The sequence below is a fragment of the Staurois parvus genome, unplaced genomic scaffold (assembly GCF_062004578.1).
Source record: "Staurois parvus isolate SC_StPar_1 unplaced genomic scaffold, SC_StPar_1.0 ptg000549l, whole genome shotgun sequence".
Classification (NCBI taxonomy): domain Eukaryota; kingdom Metazoa; phylum Chordata; class Amphibia; order Anura; family Ranidae; genus Staurois; species Staurois parvus.
In genome coordinates, this window is record NW_028318345.1 from 9,557,230 (window position 1) to 9,580,409 (window position 23,180).

General features: G+C 41.1%; 1 protein-coding gene across 1 annotated transcript in view; it reads left to right on the forward strand.

The window, feature by feature from the left end:
- VPS13A (vacuolar protein sorting 13 homolog A) overlaps positions 1 to 23,180 on the forward strand; it is a 290,475-nt gene that overhangs the window by 129,991 nt on the left and 137,304 nt on the right. Inside the window, exons 35-37 of the mRNA XM_089691099.1 lie at positions 7,999 to 8,143; positions 22,134 to 22,264; positions 22,363 to 22,529. Coding sequence (XP_089547225.1) covers positions 7,999 to 8,143; positions 22,134 to 22,264; positions 22,363 to 22,529 — 443 coding nt within the window. The remainder of the gene's footprint in view (positions 1 to 7,998; positions 8,144 to 22,133; positions 22,265 to 22,362; positions 22,530 to 23,180) is intronic.

Consider the following 23,180-nt stretch of genomic DNA (forward strand, 5'->3'; position numbering starts at 1 on the left):
TGAGTATTTAGATCACTTTCCCATTACTTAGAATGCTGCTTGATATCAGAAATCTGTGCTATAAGGACACCTCTTAAATAAGCCTTCAATGAATCTCAGTATGTTTAGGAGGACAGTTTGTTAGCTAAACTATATTCCTGAAGATCAATCAGTATACCTCCCGGAGGGGGAAGAAGTGTTAACCAGTAAGGGTTCACCTTCCAAAAGGTACGATTGGGACTTGACCTCAAAAACAATTTCAGAACTAAAGGGGAATGGTCTGAGAGACCTCTAGCAGCATAGGCAATATCAAAAACGAAGGGCAATATCCCAGTTGTCCCCAAGGCCAGATCTATTCTTGATAGGGTTTTATGAGTACATGAGAAGCACAAAAAGTGTCTCTCAGTAGGGTGTCATATTATCCAAATATCTACCAATCCACAGCAAAGGCTGTGGTTTGCGAGGGCCCTGGTCCCATGGTAGAGCTATACTTATCCAAGGATGGGTCACCATAATTATTAAAATCCCCCACCAATAACCACGGAACATCCGGATTATCCAAGGCAAACTTTAGGAGGCCCTTAAGGACAGCAGGTGAATAGGGAGTAGGAATATAAATATTGAGCACCAAATACGGTTTCCTAAATAAGGTACAATACAGAAATTTATATCTCTCTTTCACATACCTTTGGACCTGGCTGCAGGAGAAGTCCACCACAAAAGCAGTGTGTTTCAAATATTTTAAAGTATCTGAGCAGAGGTGGGTCTCTTGAAAACAGATCACAGAAGGAGAATGACATTTCAGAGCAGAAAACAGCCTGTTGCTTGGTAAAATCACCGAGTCCTCTCACGTTCCAGGATATCAAAGTGTCCCCATGATAAATCAGCCAAAATAGAGGATAGCAAAATGTTCCACTCCAGCTAGCGGAGCCAAAAAAAGAAAGAGGGGAAAAGGGTGTAGTGGGGGCCTCACAGCATGTAGTAGAATGACAGACTTCAGGGTAAACAAAATCAGCATCTAGAACAGACCAATTTGCACTGTGTCTGAGCAAATCTGGCGTACCGACCCATGAAAATAGCACTGACCTCCGATCCATGTGATCAGGAAAGACCATAGGCCAAAAAAACCTCAAGAAAAAGAAAATAACTGAAAGCCGTAAATAGAAAAAATTACAAACTGACTATAAAGAAACTTGCTCCTCGCAGGAGCCACTACCTGAGGGGCCAGGTGACCAGGAAAAAAAACTTGTGCAGAACGCACTTGTATTAGGCACTATAGGATAAAAAAAATGGATCCAAAGGAACACTATTTGCAATGGGGCTATATTTTTGCCTAGGCCTAGCTTCACAAATCTTCCAAAAGTAATTGAAAAAATAATGTTTCTTTCTTCATTGGGGTTCAAGGTGAATTAGGAGAGCAATTGGGTCGCTGATATGTGTCCAACCATTGGGCAGCAGCAGCTGGGGTATCAAAAAAATAGGTGGTATTATGAGCAGCCACCCGAAGCCTAGCCGGATATAGTGTGGAGTAACTGAGATCCAATTGGCGCAGCCTTCTCTTCACATCAGAATATTTTGCACGTTGGCGTTGAACTTCCGCTGAGAAATCAGGAAAGAAGAAAATCCGCGAACCATCTTCAGAAATGGACCCCTTCTGCCTTGCTTTCTGTAGAATGATGTCACGGTCCTGATAATTAAGCATTCGTAGGAGGAAAGTTCTAGGAGGGGCTCCCACCGGTGGCGGCCTAGCCGGAACCCTATGTGCCTGCTCCACAGCGAATAGAGGAGTAAAGCTTTCCGCTCCAAATGTAACTTTGAGCCAGGTTTCCACAAAGTCCACCGGATTCTTACCCTCCCACCTTTCAGGGAGACCCACAATTCTAACATTATTCCGGTGTATTTGATTTTCCAGATCCTCCAAACAATAATCATGGCCAGCAAACTTCTGAGTAGTAGACTTAGTAGATTGTAGCATGGGGTGAACAGAGTCCTCCAGCACACTGATTCTATCTTCCACAGCAGTTACCTGTTCTTTAAAGTTACGTAAATCATGTCTGATTAAAGAGATATCTTCCTGCAAGCACTCAAAACTCTGGGTTAAGGCAGTAAGAGAGCTATTGCAGGAGGCAATGGCCGACATAATATCTTTTAATGTCGGTTCAGTATCGCTAACAGAGATGGAGTCAGGATCTGTATCAGGGTTACTCACTGCGCCCTCAGGGGAAGGCCACGTGGCTGCGTCCAGGGAATGTGAGGGCGAGGAGGGAGAAATCCCCGCCAGGGGTGCCGAAGCCTCTTTAGCCGGAGTCCAGGCAAACTGCTCAATGTGGGCGGTGGTATCGCGCAGCTTCTCCTTAACAGAGTGCTGCGGCTGGGGCCCGGTGCCATCCTGAGCCGAGCAGTCGGCCGGCACTCCCTCCTCTCTGTTCTTCTTCATCATGTGTCTGGGGTAGGAATAACTAGCCTCAAGCCTTCTGGGTGAATCAGGAGATCAAGGTTAAGTAGTCTAGCTCGATAAGACAGGATGGGTCCCGATGTAGAAGGAGAAAGTCAGGATGGGAATGGAGAGCTTTAGCCCACACGTCTGCTCACATCGCTGCCCAAGCCACACCCCACCTATTACTATTTCTGATTCATATTCAGAGCCTTCACAGCCTTCTCCAGAAGAGCTTGTTTTTTTTTGCAAGTTTCATATGACTCAACTTATACAGTATATATAAGAATTTATTGGTCATCTATTGCAGTGTGTTCTGCTTTGCAATTAGGGCATCCTTCTGCTATTTCAGGCATTTCCTTTGAAGCTATGACTACAAAGACCTTTCCATTACATTCTGTAAAATCATTCTTTATGAGGGCTGTTAACAATATGTGGTGTCTTGGTGCTCTACTTACAATGTGCAGGAGCTTTTTTAGCTTCAAGGGACCTTGCTGACAAGTGGTCTCTACCCATTGTATACACTCCAGTCATCTGTCCTAATGAACATACCAGCAAACAGGTTAATTATGTTCTTGTCTTTAAGGATTTCACTGACTTTCACTTGGAATATCATGGTGTAAGCTGAAGTGGATTAACACTCTAAAAAGAGACCACTCTTAATCAAGGTCGGACCTTTTTTAACCTGGAGCTTGTAGAACTAGTGTCTAAGGCATCAAGTATTAATGCAATGGTCTCTTATCAGAAGCTTCTTGTTTCCCCCTTCTGGGATTTTCTGTCCTGATCTTGAATACCTAATGTCATTACCTCGGCAAGTTCTTTTGCATTTTGATAAATTCTTTTCCATCAACAGTTCATTTAGCCATTGATTCGAGTAAGATTCCTTATCTCCTGGACTTTTCAGTTTGCCTGTATATGGATAGCCGACATGTCTAATAGAAAATAACATTTGCCCCAAAAACTACAAGGTTGGGGTCAACAGAGGCACTCGTAATGGAAGAAAGAGTTTTAGAATGTTCTTATCAAAAGGTAAGTATTTATTGGTATGCTCATGGTACAATATATATATATATATATATCGTGGCATCAAAGTAGCCACTTTGTCTGGAATTTATTCTGTTATAATAAAAATATTACCTTTATTATACTGTATAACATTACTTCTTTTTTCACCTCCCTTTTTTGTGTAGTATTCTTACACCTATCCTAAAAAAGGCCACTTTGATGCAATAAAATTGTGTATTTTACCGTGATCTGAGCAATAAATACTTTAAATGCCTTTTGATGAGAACACTCCTAGGCTTACTCTACCATTACCTGCATCTCAGTGCTGTACACTTGATTCATAAATAAATGCTGAAATCACACAATTGTCTCCCAGTGCACACCTCACCTATGCCATGGGACTCCATTGTTTTGCTAGTGTCCTTTGGTAATGGACCTCTTCTCTTTTGCAGCAAATTGGAATAGCAACTACTTATATTTGTTACATGTTCTTATTCACAAAATATGCCGCTTACCCTTTTACTTAAAGTGGTTGCAAAGATAGGACATTTTTTTTTGTTTACAAACGGTTTTATTTCGCAAAAGTAGACTGTAAGATAACAGTACAGTTACAGTGATACAGCAAAAACAAGGTACTTTTGAAGTGTACAATACAGAAAAGTATATTAATATAAGAAAGAAGGAAATAGAAAGTAGAAAAGAGTAGATTGCAAGTACATGAAAACGTAGACAATTAAATAGGTTGAATGTTACATCTTGTCAACAGTATATGCCAGTCAATCTTCACTTGGGATGTTGTTAATCATGCAATAAATGTCTATAATCCTTCCATGATTCCCATTTTTTCTCAAATAAGTGCATCTTATCCAGTAAGGTATAATAAATACGCTCCATGAGCATCACAGCATCAACTCTGTGCAAAACGGAAGCTAAGGGTACAGTATCGGACTTCCAATGTGAGGCCACAGCCCATAAAGTGGCAATACAAATAGTATGTATCAGTCTCATAATGACCTCAGAGACCCCCGGGATATGAGCCCCCAATAAACCGGTCTGTATAGACAATCGTACTGGGATACCTGCCAATGAGGTAGCCACCTCAGATAACTTGCGCCAAATGTGGTTGGGCAATCCCAAAATATATGAACCAAAGTACCTGTGAGGCCACAGCCCCGGAAACATAAAGGGGAGGTTTGTGGGAACAATACATGTAGTCTTGATGGGGTATAATACCATGATGACCCGAACAACCTTAGACCCATCTCCCTGCTCCCATTTACATCTAAACTCCTCGAGCGCCTCGTCTACACCCGCCTATGCTCTCACCTCAACGACAACCACCTCCTCGATCCCCTACAGTCTGGCTTCCGTCCCCTACACTCCACTGAAACCGCCTTACTCAAACTCTCCAATGACCTTCTAACCGCCAAAGCTAATGGCCACTATTCAGTGCTCCTACTCCTTGACCTCTCTGCGGCCTTCGACACAGTCGACCACCCCCTCCTCCTCAAAAAACTACACTCCCTCAGCCTCAGAGATTCTGCTCTCTCCTGGCTCTCATCCTACCTGTCACAATGCTCCTTCAGCGTTACCTATAATGATACCACCTCCCCCTCACTCCCCCTCTCTGTTGGGGTCCCTCAAGGCTCTGTCCTTGGGCCCCTTCTCTTCTCCATCTACACCTCCTCCCTTGGCCAACTCATACACTCTCACGGCTTCAACTACCACCTCTATGCCGACGACACACAAATCTATCTCTCAAACCCCCACCTCACCCCCTCAGTCTCTGCCCGAATCACACACCTACTGAGCGACATATCAGACTGGATGTCGCTCCACTACCTTAAACTGAACCTCTCCAAAACCGAGTTTCTTGTCTTCCCCCCCAGCTCGGACACCACCCCCTATTGACTTCTCAATCATATCCAACAACGCCACCATCAAACCCGCCCCGCAGGCCAGAGTACTTGGTGTCATTCTGGACTCCAACCTGTCCTTCCAGCCCCAAGTCCAATCTTTAACAAACTCGTGCAGACTCCACCTCCGCCAAAATACACACGTTCCTAACCCCAGAAAACACTAAACAGCTCATCCACTCCCTCATCATATCACAACTCGACTACTGCAACTCCCTCCTCACTGGCCTGCCTCGCCGCTGGCTATCCCCCTTCAGTCGACCCTAAATACGGCTGCCAGACTCATTCACCTTTCCAACCGCTCCGTTTCCGCCACCCCCCTCTGCCAATCCCTCCACTGGCTACCGATTGCGCAACGGATCAAATTCAAAATCCTAACACTGACGTACAAAGCTGTCCACCATACTGCCCCAAACTACATCACCGACCTAATATCCAAGTACCGCCCAGCACGCACACTCCGCTCCTCACAAGACCTCCTTCTCTCTAGTTCCTTGGTCTCCTCCTCCCCCCATGTCCGCCTCCAGGACTTCTCCAGGGTGTCACCCATCCTCTGGAACTCCCTGCCCCAACCCATCAGATTATCACCTACTCTCCTCTTCTTTAGGCACACCCTGAAAACCCATCTCTTCAGGAAAGCCTACCCCACCCCCTGCTAACTTGCCGACCTCCTCCACTCTTCCTACCACTCCATCCCCCACAGCTATCTCCTCCTGTACCACTATCCCCTCCCTCCTAGATTGTAAGCTCGAAAGAGCAGGGCCCTCAATCCCCTCATGTTTTGCATTGTATTGGTATTGTTCTGTCACATGTTCTGCCCCCCTTTGTAATGTACAGCGCTGAGCGAACTATTGGCACTTTATAAATACTGTATAATAATAATAATAATAATAATAATCTAGTTAAGACCTTAAGGGCAGTCTCATGAACAGAAAGAGATCTAGAACTCCTGCATATGTTATCCACCATGGAATCCCAGTCCTCATCTGAAAGAGTGATACCACTATCCTCCCATTTTTGTCTATACAGAGGGGGCATAGGAGAAAGACAGACAGATCAAAAATTGGTGATAAAGATCAGAAATAAGTCCCCTACCCCTAGGAGAGTCTCGGCTGATGCGTTCAAAAACTGTAATTGGAGAAGAGGGTATAAGACCAAAATGTGAATTAAAAGCAAACATAGGACATTTTTAACCATGATGCTTACCTTGCATTAAGGTAAAAAATGTTTTAGTATTTGTATGTCACCCTCCCCCCCCTCCCAATACTTACCTGAGCCCTCTCGGTCCAGTATTGTGCCTGTCTGCAGCGGTGCTGGTCTTGCTCTCTCTGCTCAGAGGACACAGAGGCAGCAGCAGAAGCCATTGGCTCCTGCTGCTTTCAATCAAATCCTGTGAAGAGGTGGCGGGGCTGCATGTGTCTATGAATGCACACAGCCTGGCTCTGGACAGAGCCTACATGTAAACCCCCATAGCAAGTGGCTTTCTGTGGTGGTGCATGCAGAAGAGGAAGGAGCCAAGAGCACCAGTGGGGGACCCCAGAAAGGTTTCAGGACCGCTTTTTGCAAGTATAAACCTGTTTGTTATTTTCCGGGGGAAAAAATCCTTTACAACTGCTATAAAAATTCTACTTCACTTTCTCTCTCTATGTAATGTTAAGAAGAAAGCTAAAAAGGTATGTTTACCATAATTAACCCTATCTGTACTGTGCTGGCAGATCTTCATTATCTATTTTAAAGTAGACATACAGTACATGCATACGGTCTGTCCTAACAAAGGGTTAAAGATCTCAAGGCTTGGGTGGTACATTGCATGTTAATGCACTGTACAAAGTCCTCACATCTGTCCCCTAATTGTACATCACAAGGTGAACAATACAAGCTGCCTACAGAGTCCTATGTATAAGCCTATATTTTGGTATATCTGTTCAATAAGTGCAAAAAACCTGCTGCATTTAGTGGACAACTTCCTGTGTTCTCTGCCTGTACAAAAATGGGGCTATGGAGATGAGGATGGGTCTGTGTTCTTTGTAATTCTTCAGAAGACAGGGCTGACACCGGGTGCTTAGGAATTCAGAGCTGTGTTGTCATGTCAAAGTGTATGAGGTAGGACCAAGCTATATTTTTGGCACATCAACAGTTATTTTTCTGTACACGCACTGTATTTAAAAGGATCACATATTGAGAAATTTACATGTATTCCAGAGATGTACTAAATAGTTCTTCCTACTTTGTCTTGACATAGTCTTTGAGCACATTTCAGGCAGAGTAAGCTTCCTGGACATAACATGTACAGCTAGTTGGCTACTTTGTGGTTACTACCTTTTAAAAGGCAGCTTCTTTTTTCCTTTTTATTTCAATGTCATAATTTTTGGTACATTATGGTTAAATTATTGTATATTTAAAATCGGGATGCCTGTGTGGGACTGGTTTAGAAATTATGTTAGCTTTTGTGTTTTGTAAATTATGTTTCCTATTAAGCTACAAGGAATTTGCAGTCTTATATATTTTATGGTATAAGCTGGCTTCTGAAATGATAATCTGAACTGAACTGTGTTTTCAACAGTGTTTTATTTTGAGTCTTGTTCGTAATAATTTGTGACAGTTAACTAGTCAAATAATGGTGGGGGATGATTTGTATAATGCTAGTGCTTTTTTTCCCTTCAGCTTATGCTAGGACAAGAGGACCTAACTGTTATTCTCAGGACATTGAATGAAAATCTAGGAGAAACATCAGAAAAAGTGGATCAAGAAAAGAGTAATGTTGGTGGATCTAGCAGTGGTGGAAACAACACATCCCCCATTTCTTCAGGTACATATAGTATGTATGTTGTGTAGCACTACCCCCTTAGGAGTTGCTGAATTATTTTTGGGCTCCCTGTCGCTCTGGACTCCACTCTGAAAGCCCAATCCCTACTGACACCACAGTACTCTTCTGACCAGAGTAAATTATCAAAGAATAAGAGTGAATTGATGTTCTGTCTATGCTAAATTTGGCTATGAGCACGATAAGACAGCATAAAGCAATATGAGTGTAAGTAATCGCAAATATCGCGATTACTTACACTCATATTGCTCATTTTAGCAACTTTTAATCAAGGAAAACAAAGCATACAGCAAAATATCAATCAGCGCTAGCAGGCCTGCTATTTAGAATTTAAACCAGAGCCTCAAGTCTAAAGTGTTTAGACCCAGTGAGCAGGAGGAACTATTAAAAGATGAATCTAGCTCACTTCGGGCCCTCACGATCTGATGGCAAGGTTTAAATCTGAGATAGAAAAAGAGCTGTTTAATCAGGGTAGTCAACATCCTTTAAATACAAGAATCTTCTGCGCGGCCATTGGGGCCAGGTTGGTGCACAACAGAGATTCAAACCTCATAAATTGAAGAAAGAAAGATGGCAGTCCTTCAAAGGATTAATACAAAGAGAATTTCAAATACTATTCTTTTAAGTGGCACTTGATTTGGGCGGTGTCCTTTAACCATTTTAATTACTGGGCACTTTTATCCCCTTCCTGCCCAGGTTTCAGAGCTCTCACACTTTGAATGACAATTGTACGGCCATGCAACACTGTACCCAAGCGAAAATTTTATCATTTTCTTCACACAACAAGAGCTTTCTTTTGGTGGTATTTAATCACCATTGGGTTTTTTATTTTTGCAAAATTAACAAAAAAAGTCAGAAAATGTAGAAAAAAAAAAGTTTTTCTTTGTTATAAAAATTTGCATATAAATAATTGTTCTTCATAAATTTAGGCCAGGATGTATTCTGATACATTTCTTTGGTGAAAATAACCCAAATCGGTATTTATTATTTAGTCTGTAGGAACGTTATAGAGTTCACAAACTATGGAATATATCTGAAAATTGATCAGTTCTGAAGTACTGACAGTCGATCTAATTTCTTGAGGCCAAAAAATGTCAGAACAGCATAGATATCCCCCAAATTACCCTTTTTTGCAAAATAGACAGTTCAATGTATTTCATAAGAGGCATGGCAAGTTTTTTGATGTTGTAACTTTTTTGTCAAAGTTTTTTGGAAAATGAAATTAAAAAAATTATCTTCACAATTTTTTTTTTGTACATACTGTCACCAGTGCAGTACAGCATCATCATATAACTGGTGTGGCGGTGATCAGGAACACTGACTGATGACAGTACAAAAAAAAATTGATAATTGTTTTTACATTTTTTTTATTTTATTATTTATTAATTTTTTTTTTACTATTTTCTTTTCATATTACGTTATGACCAAAGTAGTACGATGTTACCATAGTAACATCGTACTACCTTGGGGAAGTGATCAGTATTTTATTTTTTTTACTCAATATGATTGCTTATATCAAAGAATTTATTTGCTATAAACAAGCATTTAACTGAATGAAATCGATTCAGTGTTTTTTGTTCTGATTAGTTGTGATTGGCAACAGCTAATCACATGACACAGATGGGTTGTGATTGGCCCAATCTGTGCATGTGATCATTGTGACCAATCACAGCTAGTGACAAAATTGTATACAATGCTGTGATTGGTCACGGCAGGTCACATGGTACTGGCAACGGGCCGGTACACAGATCTGTCATCGCTTGTGTCCGATGCACACAGCTGGCGACAGTTCTCGCCACAACGTAGCCTTGTGGGCACACGAAAGGCGCGATCCAGGAAGGATGTCATATGTTGCCCACCCGGATTGATGAGAGTCAAGTGGTTAAATGCACTAAGCAGGATGCAAACTTTAGGCAAAACGGTATCAGAAGTTGGCAGAAGCACATGCTGGCAAGGGGCAACTCCTCTCTGACTGCAGTAGCCAATGGCAATGGTGACAAGTGTTCCTTCCAGAGGGTAGGCCGATGCCTGAGGGACTAATGAGGTGGTTCAGCCTGCAGAGGGCATGCACTACAATCAGCTCTGATGTCTAAATTATGCTGAGAATGTGTTCAGTGATAGACTTGGGGAACTAGGCTGCAACACGTTGTAACTATATTCAATGCTCACAACTGTGTACAGGAAAAAGGTAGATTTGAAAGGATTGTCGGTGTTCACTTGTTTGGCTGGTGTATGGGACTTTCAGTCTCACCCGATCTGCGGCATCACTCAGGTCCCGGCGGACTCCCACTCTCTGTAGATGGGGCCCCGATTGCAAGGATTCAACCTATGTTTATAGCCCATATCCTCATTATTTTCACCCTCAGGCCTGGGAGAAATAAAGCTCCAGACACCGAAGTGTGCAAGCCAATGTCTTTAAGACATATTTCCTTACAGTTCCTCTCTTTTGTCACATAGTGACAACACATCAAGTTTCACAGTTGTTTTTTCCAATATACATCCGGGTTCTTTAAAAAACGTGTTACAAATGCACATGCAAAGTTTGGCAACAACATAGAATATAAATGTTAGTAAAAAACAATAAAATCCGCATACCTACTTTCTTAAATCATCAAGCTTGTAAAACATTTACCTGGGCTACATGATTCTCAATGACTTCATAGCAGTCTGGGATCTCAGCAGACGTGTTATGTATATATGTACAACACTCATAGTTAGTAGTAGACTCACACAACTCGGTCAATGATGTACACATTTGTTCTATTTTCTTTTCATTCATGAGCACCTGTTTTCTCAATACAACATGCAAATTCAACATTCAAAAAAAAAAACAGCTGTAGTTATGTTTCCTATGTATTTTTGTTTTTTTTTATCTATTCTTAGTGGTATTTACAAAGTTACTATCCTCAGGTACCTTCCCATTGACATTAAATTTAGACTTACTACAAAAATTCTTTCCTTCATTTGATTAGTTGCCTAAATGAAACCACTATTCAGATTCCATCATAACTCCCAACACTTCAAATTTAGGCCTTGTAACATTTCTAAGGATGACACTCAGATTACCAATAAACATTGATGTCACATTTTTTGGTGCAGCATACAAAAGAATGTTCACGATTTCAGGGTGAAGTATACTGCAAACCCAACAACTCTCAATTCCCGAGAACTTGGCATAGCTATACTTAAATTTCAATAGTGCCATATTTTCAGACAATGATCTTTTCTGCTCTTTTTTATTAGTTCAGTGTCATTCACAGTCTTACTGTTGTGGCCACAGATTGGTGGCCATTCTCCTTGGTGATAGTAGCAGTAGCTAATCCAGTAAGCTACTGAAAAAGGTATCACTGAGAGACAACCCGATCAAAAGAAAGTTCTTCCAAGCTGTCTCTGGATGAAGCCGCATCCTGAAAATTGGAGGGTGTTTATAGGTCTATTTCCTTTCCTTGTTCCATCTGTTGCTCTTGGTTCTTTGGTGGTTCTGGGATCCAGACGTTGGAATCAGCAGTCAGAACTGCGGTTCTCATCACAGCCGTCACTATGGTAGGTTTCCCGGATGGCGGATCTGTGGTCTTGTGTCTGTGAAGATCCTTAACCACTACATGATCTCCTGGCTTGTACGGGTGGGTTGGGTTATCTGTGGAAAAAAAAGAAAACAAAAGAGAGACATCACCGTATACACCATTCGACACCCTAATCAATTCCTGGATATATCTAAATCACCTGGCATAACTACCAAAGGACCTCTTGTCCAGGGGGTGGGGAATGGCTTGCCCATAAAAATTTCAAAAGGAAAATTTGGTGACTTTATTAGATGTCATCCTCATCTCGGCCAGAATAGCTGGCAGATATACAGTTGTGTTCAAAATAATAGCAGCCAGACATCACTAACCTGATCAATCCACTGTTTTTGGTAGAAATTATATTTCTACATGGCAAATAATTTACTAGCAGGTGTAGTAGAGTAATAGAAATCCAACAGTCATGACATGCATGCTGCTGATTCTGTGTAATTGAATCATTAATTGAAAGGGGCATGTTCAAAATAATAGCAGTGTGGAGTTCTATTAGGTCATTCATTCTTTGAAAAACAGGTGGCAATTATTGCCCTTATTTAAGGAAGGAAGGCAGCAAATGTTGTACAAGCTGGTTACAGTGCATTTCTCTTTGAAATTCTGAAGAAAATGGGTCGTTCCAGACATTGTTCAGAAGAACAGCGTACCTTGATTTAAAAGTTGATTGGAGAGGGGAAAACAGATAAAGGAGTGCGGAAAATGATAGGCTGCTCAGCTAAAATGATCGCAAATGCTTTAAAATGGCAACCAAAACCTGAAAGATGTGGAAGAAAGCAAAAAACTACCATTCGAATGGATAGAAGAATAGCCAAAATGGCAAGGACTCAGCCAACAATCAGCTCCAGGAAGATCAAAGAAGGTCTAAAATTACCTGTGAGTACTGTTACAATTAGAAGACGCCTATGTGAAGCCAAGCTATCTGCAAGAAGCCCCCGCAAAGTCCCACTGTTGAAAAAAAGACGTGCTGAAGAGGTTACAATTTGCCAAAGAACACATTGACTGGCCTAAAGAGAAATGGCGCAACATTTTGTGGACTGATGAAAGTAAGATTGTTCTTTTTGTGTCTAGTGGCCAGAGACAGTTTGTCAGACAACCCCCAAACACTGAATTCAAGCCACAGTACACTGTGAAGACAGTGAAGCATGGTTGCGCAAGCATCATGATATGGGGATGTTTCTCATACTACGGTGTTGGGCCTATTTAACGCATACCAGGGATCATGGATCAGTTTGAATACATCAGAATACTTGAAGAGGTCATGCTGCCTTATGCTGAAGAGGAAATGCCCTTGAAATAGGTGTTCCAACAAGACAACGACCCCAAACACACCAGTAAACGTGCAACATCTTGGTTCCAGACCAACAAGATTTATGTTATGGAGTGGACTTCCCAATCCCCGGATCATAATCCAATAGAAAACTTGTGGGGCGACATCAAAAAATTATTATTATTATACAGTATTTATAAAGCGCCAATGGTTCGCTCAGCACTGTACATTACAAAGGGGGACAGAACATGTGACAGAACAATAACAATACAATACAATGCAAAACATGAGGGGATCGAGGGCCCTGCTCTTTCGAGCTTACAATCTAGGAGGGAGGGGATGGTGGCACAGGAGGAGATAGCTGTGAGGGATGGAGTGGTAGGAAGAGTGGAGGAGGTCGGCAAGTTAGCAGGGGGTGGGGTAGGCTTCCCTGAAGAGATGGGTTTTCAGGGTGCGCCCAAAGGAGAGGAGAGTAGGTGATAATCTGATGGGTTGGGGCAGGGAGTTCCAGAGGATGGGTGACACCCTGGAGAAGTCCTGGAGGCGGGTATGGGAGGAGGAAACCAGGGAACTAGAGAGAAGGAGCTCTAGTGAGGAGCGGAGTGTGCGTGCTGGGCGGTACTTGGATATTAGGTCAGTGATGTAGTACGGGGCAGTATGGTGGACAGCTTTGTACATCAGTGTTAGGATTTTGAATTTGATCCGTTGCGCAATCGGAAGCCAGTGGAGGGATTGGCAGAGGGGGGTGGCGGAAATGGAGCGGTTGGAAAGGTGAATGAGTCTGGCAGCCGTATTCAGGATCGACTGAAGCGGGGATAGCCAGCGGCGAGGCAGGCCAGTGAGGAGGGAGTTGCAGTAGTCGAGTCGTGATATGATGAGGGAGTGGATGAGCTGTTTAGTGGTTTCTGGGGTTAGGAACGTGCGTATTTTGGCGATGTTGCAGGGGTGGAGTCTGCACGAGTTTGTTAAAGATTGGACTTGGGGCTGGAAGGATAGGTTGGAGTCCAGAATGACACCAAGTACTCTGGCCTGCGGGGCGGGTTTGATGGTGGCGTTGTTGGACATGATGGAGAAGTCAATGGGGGGTGGTGTCCGGGCTGGGGGGAAGACAAGAAACTCTGTTTTGGAGAGGTTCAGTTTAAGGAAGTGGAGTGACATCCAGTCTGATATGTCGCTCAGTAGGTGTGTGATTCGGGCGGAGACCAGGGGGTAAGGTGGAATGTAGTCCAATCATCCTGGGCTGGAAAACCTGTTCACAGGTGCCAGAAGTTGCTTGACTCCATGCAACACAGATGTACAGCAGTTCTCAGAAACAGTGCTTATACAACTAAATATTAATTAAGTGATTCAAAGGAAAGCAAAATCTTCAAACATTTTTCAGTTTATATAGTGAATGTTTGAGTTTGTAAAGAAGAATACAAACACTGCTATTTTTTTGAACAATCTAATATTCCCTTTTCTTCAATTTTTTTAGAGGAACAACACAAATGTGATATATTTTTCTTCATGTTTTGATTTGGAATAGAATGTTTAGTGTTCCCAATGCATTTGTGTGTATGGAAATAAAAGCTATTAGAAGGATTTTGAGCTTTATTCACTTTTTTCAACACACTGCTGTTATTTTGAACACAACTGTCCCTCTCATCCCTTAAATGTCCCACCTGTTACCTTCCTTACTTTCTCCTTCAGGGTCCTATTTGCCTTTTCTACCTGAGCAGAACTCTGTGGATGGTAGGGTATGTGGAACTTCCAGTCAATGCTTATCAGTTTGGTTACCTCGTGTGTAACCTTTGAAATAAATGTTGGTCCTATGTCCAAGTCTATACTTACCAGACATCCCCATCGAGGGATCACTTTCTTTGCAAAAAAATCTTTTCTTTATTTCATCTCTCACTACTTGTCAACCCCAATATCCAATGCCATAGAACTGTGCACTGTGACGTGTGAGTTCTGTTATACCTCCCTTTGACATTAGATCATTAGCATCTAATGTCAACCCTTTTTGTTGCATATCAATTCTGGGAGTGGTATCCTCATGTATTACCTGAACACAATCATGTTCCTCGGGGGGATTATAAGTTTCACCCTTTATCCTTCGCAAACAATTTAACATAGCTAAGGGACCTGAATTAGAACCTGCATATTTCAATTCCAAATTAGCAGTTGATGTCAAAATCACTTCATAACCACTTGCCCTTTATGCTGTCATATGCTGCGTAGTAAGTTTCTTAAGAACATGCAGTACATGATGTGCAGTGTGAAGGATGGTTTTATGTCCTAGAGTCACACTCATTGAGTCCTCCACCACTATGGCACAGATGGCCAGGGCTCTCAGACATGCCGGCATGCCCTGTACCGGACTTGGCACTACTTTTGAAAAATAGGCTACTGGCCTCATGTGTCCTCCATGATCCTGAGCGACCACAGCCATCATGGTTTTGCAATTATCACGAGCATAAACATGAAAATAAACCTCAAAACCCAGAGCAGGAGAGGAAACTAGTGAGGACCTCAAAATTTGGTAGGCATTGGTGGAAACTTGATCCCACTTAATGAGGTCTGAAGCTTCAGTCTTAGTATGCTGCCTGAGTATGTTGTCATAATGGGATCAGTTAGGTATCCATTGTCGACAATAGTTGACCATACCAAGGAACGAAAACATTTCCTTTTTCGTTTTCAGGTGGAGCAGACCCGTAATGGCTAGGATCCTGGACTAGCTCACCATTCTGGTGCTTTGAGATAGTGAAACCCAAGTAATCCACCGAAATTTGACAACATTGTACCTTATGCCTTGCCACCTTGTGTCCCTTTGTACCCAGAAAATTTAACAGAGATATACTGTCCTTCCTACAAGCCTCCCTGTTGGGTGAACAAAGTAATATCATCCACGTACTTGAGCAACGTGGAACCATGGTGTGGTGCCTAACCCTTTAAGGATTCTTGGAGGGCCATGGAATATACAGCCGGAGAATTCACGTAGCCTTAGGGCAATCTGGCACAGGTTAACTTTCTTGGCCAGAGTAAAACTTAACAGAAGTTGTGTCTCTAAGTCAACTTTGACAAAATAAAAAAAAACTTTGCTCCAGTCGATCACAGTATAATACTGTGTATCGTGTGGAATGGAGCTAATCAATGAAGGCACATCTGGGACAATGGGTGCAATTGAAATAGTGAGATTGTTAATGGCCCTGAGATCTTGCACTAAACGGTAAGTACAATCAATGTCCTTGTGACAAAGGATACTGCTTTTGATATATTGGACCAACTCCAGGTTTGGCCTTGTAAGGTATACAGAAAATATACCCTACATCTAGCTTACTGTTGGCACAGACTTCAGGCTTCACTTTATCTAAATCTTTCATGCTCACAAAACGGTGAGATGACTCCATGTGCACCCCTCCCTTCTCACTTACTCTGATTGTGGCCTTGAATTTTCCCAACAGATCTCTGCCTAGCAAATTCCCAGGGTATCCTGATATGATTTTGAAAGAATGTTTCACTATGGAACCTTTCCTGTGAGTCTGAAATACTCAAAGGGGTTGTTTCCCAGGTTTTGGCACGTGTCTCAGTGATACCATCTGAAGGTTCACATTCTACTCCTGTCCCCTATTCCTGTTGCTACCTCTTTCGCTAGGATTATAACTATGTTGTAACTTCTGAAAATGTGCTTTGTTGGTAAATTTGGAGACCTCAAAACATCCAGCGGCGTCTTTCTCCATCACTTGTTTTTCAAACATACCTGCATCCATCTCTGTCCAGTTTGAAATAGGCTGTCTTACCAACAGCAAAATTTCAAATCTGTGTCCTGCCGTCAAGGTTTGGATATATATAGTGCCCATTTCTGCACTAACAATATCCATCCCAGCTTCTTCCTTCCAAACATTTCTAAATCTTTTCACATACTCTGTCACTGTCTCTATTGTTCCTTGCTTACAAACAACAGCAGTTGCTAATGATACCCTACTCTTCTATATTCTCTAAATCTCGGCTGTCACCTACTCCAACACCTTTCTCTAAATGTCTTCCTTCAGCCATTCATAAGTGGCTGCTGGGGGTTCCAGGATCAACTAGAACATATATTGTAGACACCTTTGTCCAGTCAAACCCTGAGTCCATGTCATATCCCAGAATTCCGTCAATTAATAATTTCATGTTCTGCTGTGAACACTGTCTGTCTCGTATGGCTCTCTTCTCTTCCTCCATTCTCTACCCCTCACTTCTCTCTTTCTGTACTATCAGGACTCTGTGTTTTTTTGCCTGAACTAAGGGAGATTGTGATGGTTTGCCTGTCCTTGAAGGTATGATGAGAAAAAAAATCACCCTCTCTTTTAGGCAAAGCTGAATATACCCTTGTATAACTTGACGGAGCAGACGGTGGGGGGGTTAAAGAGTGCAGATTTAAGTTACTGTGCTCTGGAGTGTAACCAGACACATATTTCAGCCAGTGAAAACCTGCTGCTTTCAATACCGTTATCACATATTCCTTACAAGTTAACCTAGACAATTCAGGATATATTGTATTTTCTTTTCAGCAATATCACTTAACACTTTATGCAGGAGCTTAAAAATGTTTGGGTAGAGATCTCTCACCTTAGATATACCCTCTTAAAGCAAAAACCGCTGTTAGGCAAAGCAATAAATATTACAGTGTCAGTACTTATTCTCTAAAGCGGAGAGGCTGTAACGCCGACAAAGCCTTCTCAACATTTCAGGAGTTTAAGACTTAAGTACGGACCTTGTAATATCTCTATACTGTAACACAAATTACTACTTAACAGTTTCTTAACATACAGCAAATAAGCACTTATACTTCTAAAATGGCAAAAATAAATGAGGACTCCTGCGAATTCACAATTATACCTGCCTAGGCAATTTTTCCCCAGAGGTTTCCAAAACCTCTGAATTTCCTTTGAGGACCCACCTCAAAGACTCTCCATAAGATCCAACAATCTCAAACGGAAACTTGGGCTACTATCCCTGGGTCTTTAAAGGGGGACAATCCAGGTAAAACTAAGACTGTCTCAGCTTACCTGACCGTCCACGCCTTTAATCCCACTTCCCGACACTGGATTGCACCGATTCAACCTATGTCTGTAGCCCCTGCCCTCATTATTTTCACCCTCTGGCCTCTGAGAAATAAAGCTCCAGACACCGAAGTGTGCAAGCTAAATCTCTGAAAGTTTAATACATGACAAGAACAGTTATACAGAACTCAGTGGGTGTTGCTTAATTTCAGGATGGCCAATGAAACAGTCCATTCTTATCAATATAGTTAAATGAAGAACAAAACTGCAAATAGTTGAGGGATACCATATAAGGTAGTTCCGTTTACAGAAATGAAACTAGTCTCAGAAACAAGAGAGGAGTTACAAAAACAAAACTAACTGTTCACACATCTAGAAATGGAGCCATTATACAAAATGGATGCCAGTTAATAAGACATATTTCCTTGCACCCATGGGTTCTTCGGTTCCACTTGCAGCGCTCAGTCTGGACCCAGTGCTCCAGATTGCCTGCTGGTAAGATGTCTCAGATTGGCAATGCTGTGGTCAGTGATTCCTTCTCGCTTTTCTTCTCTCAACTCTGCAGCCTGGTTCAGTACTCCGGCGTTCCGCACAGCTCTCTCCTTTCTCCTGCTCTTCAGTTCTCTCTCTGCTCACTTCCTCTCCAGTCTCCCAGGCTTCTTTATATAAATTCCTCCGCCCACACAGCAGTTCCTCTGGGAAATGTAGTTATCTGATACCCTGCTCCCCAAAAAAGTCCTTTGATTAAGCATACAATGTCATTGAGGCTTTTAACAGAGTTTGAGTGCCACTGAGTTGCACTGCCACCTTGTGTTTATTTTAACATCCTGCAACTTGCATTATAGCCGGGTGTTACCGTTGTATACTTCTGTCCACTAACATTCAAAATGTATGAAGCATTCTAAACGCAGTTCATGGTTTCTTGTGATAATAGACGTGCACACTTTTGCTCATTGTTGTGCTAAATTCGTAAAGCATTCCATGTACATAGTTTCTTTTGAATAGTAGATCTTAATGTTCCCAAAGCCTTAAGTGCAACCAGTTCCACAGTAGATAACTGAAAGTTGTAAGCTCCAATCCTTGGTTGTGCATAGATTGGATCAGTTAAAATATATGACACATCCCCCTAGTAACAAAGGCTAGGAAAGTCTTGTAAAAGTTGAACATGCCATCACTCACTTGGTGGTAAAATTTAAAAAATGTGTTTCTTGCCCCATCTATTATCTCTTTTATATTCTGCTCATTCATATCCTCACTGAATGTTTCTAAATACTGTGCACATTTTCACCAATTGTTTTTAGAATAATAAACTCTTCAGACTTAAATTTTCCTTTGCTACTCAAAAATTCAAAAAAGGAATATTTTTACTAAAAACTTGCTTTTACTATGCCATTGGTGTTTTGATACTCACTCACATTGTGCAGACCTTAAACAGGGGACCCAGACGGAACAAACCTTTCAAACCTTTTTCCTGGGCATTCTTTCAGTTTTCATAATCTTTCCTATACCCTCTCTGCTCTCTTGAAAGGTTGAAGAGATGAAAGGAATTCAAGGCCACTTGAGGCAAAGAATGTCATATGTTCTGGATATCAGCTGGTCTAAGCTAGAGCCATTAAAGTGGTTGTAAACCCTTTCATATACCCAGTGAAGCGACTGGCCTCAGGTGATACACCAAGATGAAACACATTCTCCTTCATAAGTTGTACCTGTTTATCTGCAGTCTTTTCTTCAGTAAGGAGAGCTCTGAGAGCATATTAGAGGAAATGGTCAACACGCACGCACGCACGCACACACACACACACACACACACACACAATGCCCTGTCACCATTCAACTCTCGGTGTCAAGAAAACTTGTCTGAAGTGTCTTATGCTAATAGCAATGGAACAAAGCAGCAGAGAGAAATGACACTTGGTGCTTTTAATTGAGGCAAGTACACAATATAGAGGGATATACTTTGTTCATATTTTATGTCAAAGGTTTACAACCACTTTAAAGCTGAAGTCTGGGCATAAAAACGTTTGTTTACATATCTATCTAAAAAAAAAAGAAAAAGCCATATGCAGGTAAAGAAAGTACCTTCGATTGCTCTCAGCCTCGTCCAAATCCCCAAAGTCTATTTTTTTTTTTTTTTTACTCCATTGTATATCCATTTGAATCAAGTCTCACTTCTGTCCATACTGCACCTTGTGTTCACATGGCTTTGTGAATACAATTATTACAGCGTATTGCAGTGCAGGAAGCTGAGGTGTCGGAGGGACCCAGAAGGGCCCACCCACTACAGATTACCTGCAGAAAGCAACAAATAGAAGACCAGTCACCCTGCATAAGGGGAGAAAGCAGCAGTCACAGGAAGCTCTTGCACAAAGAAAAAGTTTCACGCTGGAATACTGCACAGATCTAAAAGAAATGTACAAAGCACACCACGATTCAAATAAGAATACGCATCTGTTGTATTTATTTAATGTTTGGTTATCTCAGAGTTCAGCTTTTTTTTTTAATTTTTTTAATTTTTTTTTTATAAGTTTAAGAAAATTTTTTAGTGAATTTGTGTCCATACAGTGCACACAAAGTATTTGCATGTTGTGAACAGGCAGTAAAACACCTGTTTAAACAAGCCTTTGATCTCCTCTGTAACTTTAGCAAGCATTTTGGAGAAATTGGAGACATTGTGTAATTTTTTTCATATTCTTGTCTATTGCTACAAAATACAGCAGCTTTCCAGCCTTCTAATTCAAATACACAGCAGGTGTTTCTGAGGTGTTAGAAACCCTCTGAAACCAGACCTTACAGTGGTTGCTGAGATCTTTTTGATCAGGATTTTGAGAATTAATTCCTTTACAGTACAGGCAGCTAAAGAGGTCAGGGATAGCTTGATTTTTTACTACTTCTTAAGAAAATGTAAGTACATTAATGTTCATAGTCTTTTCACAAGCGCACATGAAATATCTACTGTAATTTTCCAGAAAAAGATAAAATTGTCCTAAAAGTACAACCATACCTGTATTAAATTAATTTGACAAACTTTGTGTTTCATCTAAATAATATAAAAATTGTAACCTAAAAAAAGTCCTCTCCTTCACCTAATTTCCTCTCTCTTCATAGTCCTCATGCACACTGGACGTTTTTATAGCTGCTGTTTTTGGCTTTTGATGTTTTTTTTTTTTCTACAGCCAGTAATCTCCCCAGCATGTTATCCTAAGTTTTTTTAGCTGTAAAAATGCTCTAACACTGAAAAACACAGTAAAACTCCTCAAACCGGCATTTTGGGACTTTTTTTTACCAAAAAGGAAACATTTTTTTTGTAAAAAAAAAAAAAAAAGGCTAAAAAACACAAATGTGGAAAAGCGCCGCCAAACACTAATGCAAAAACACTATAAAAGCTGAAAAACTCACGTTTTTAACGTGACTTTACACAGCTAACGTTAGCGTTATCAAAACGCCCAGTGTGCATGGCGCCTTATTGTTCTCTGGGACAGGAAGTAAAGAAAAATTCCCTCAGACTGCAAAAAAGAAAAAACAGGCATTTTAATAATTTCCTACTCTATAAAAAAAAATAGTACTATACCAGTTAAACGTCATTGAGCTTTTCAACGGTCATTCAAGATGATATAATAATTTCTGTATCATTCATCAAAAGTATTTATGGGTGCAGGATTTGATCAGTATCTTTTATGTGCACAATTAAGCTGGCCATGAATGGATTGAAATTTGGCTGGTTCAGTAGGGACTGGACAAATTTCAATCCGTCTATGGATATTCCCACTTGACAGAAGAAGTCGAACAGGAATGTTGGAAAATTTTTCATTCGAACATCAGCTGCAGCACTAATTAGTATATTCTGAGAGCATGGGAGTCCCGCTGTCAAAATACAAAAGAACAGTAGGTTGTATTTCTCCATCCACCTTGTGCAGATAGGGGAATCTGTATTTTTTTATTTTTTTAGATTGGCCTGCCTTGTTTAAAAAAAAAAAATCCCATCTATAGGCAGCTGCAGAATTACTTGATAATTTACCTAACAATTTTTTTTTATATTATTTGAAATAACATTTACTGGTCAGTCAAAAATAGCAACTCTGTATTATTTCATGTTTTGTCATGTCTTATAGGCACAACTGTGGTAACAGCAGCTGTAGTTGAAACATACATGCCTACTAAAGTTAGGACGACACTGAAGGTGGATTTTCAGTTTGATTCACTCTCCTTGAATTTGTATAGCTCCAGTTCAAACTCCCCTCTGGTAAAACTTCTGTTGGCAAAACTGTGTAAACATTTATTAGCTGCACAAGGTTATTTCATTATGATTATGATCATTATCCTTTTTCTTATTTTTCATAGATGAAGGCTGTTGAAAGAGACAGTGCTCTACAACTTGCTGAATTCACATTGGGTTTGATTTCAGCTGCAGTAAAAATGTCATCTGATGGGGCAATGAGTGCTGCTGTTAAACTCAAAAATTGCATGTTGGATGACAAGAGACAAGCCTTCCAGAAAGCAACTCCACGGTACTGTGCCAAATTTGTACCAATCAGATGTTAAAGAATATGTAAACGAAACAATTCATATTCATGATATGTGCCTGCTGTACCATGTATTTGTGTTAAAAATAAAAAACAAAAGTATCCTCTTTGTTTTGCGGTGTTGTTGGACCTCAATGTACAGAGGTCAATATCAGTATGGTACAATCCCCATGCAGGATTCATGAATACATCTCTGCATCTGCATCAGTCCCTGAGGATATGCTTTTGTGACGACACACATGGGGAGGAGTTTCTGGATGCTGATGCCATAATTTATTTCTGAAGTTACACTGTTAACAGCATATTTGAATACATTTAATTTTGAATACATTTAATGTTTATATGTGTTTTTAAATAAAAAAACCCTGGGTTATCTACACTACTGGAGTGTCTTCCCTTTAAAACAGTACTGGAAGCGGAGTGGTGGCTGTAATCCGTTTGTGAATCCTGTATAGGGATTTTACCATACTCACGCCTATAGTGACATCTGTACTTTGAGGTCCAACCTTTTGGTAAGCCTTGGATTTAAGTGTAGTGGTGGTGATTGGTTTAGACAGATGTCTCACTTATGCTGAAGAAACTTTGGTGAAGTGGAGTTACGCAGGTACACCTTGCATACGCTTACTTGTGGAAGAT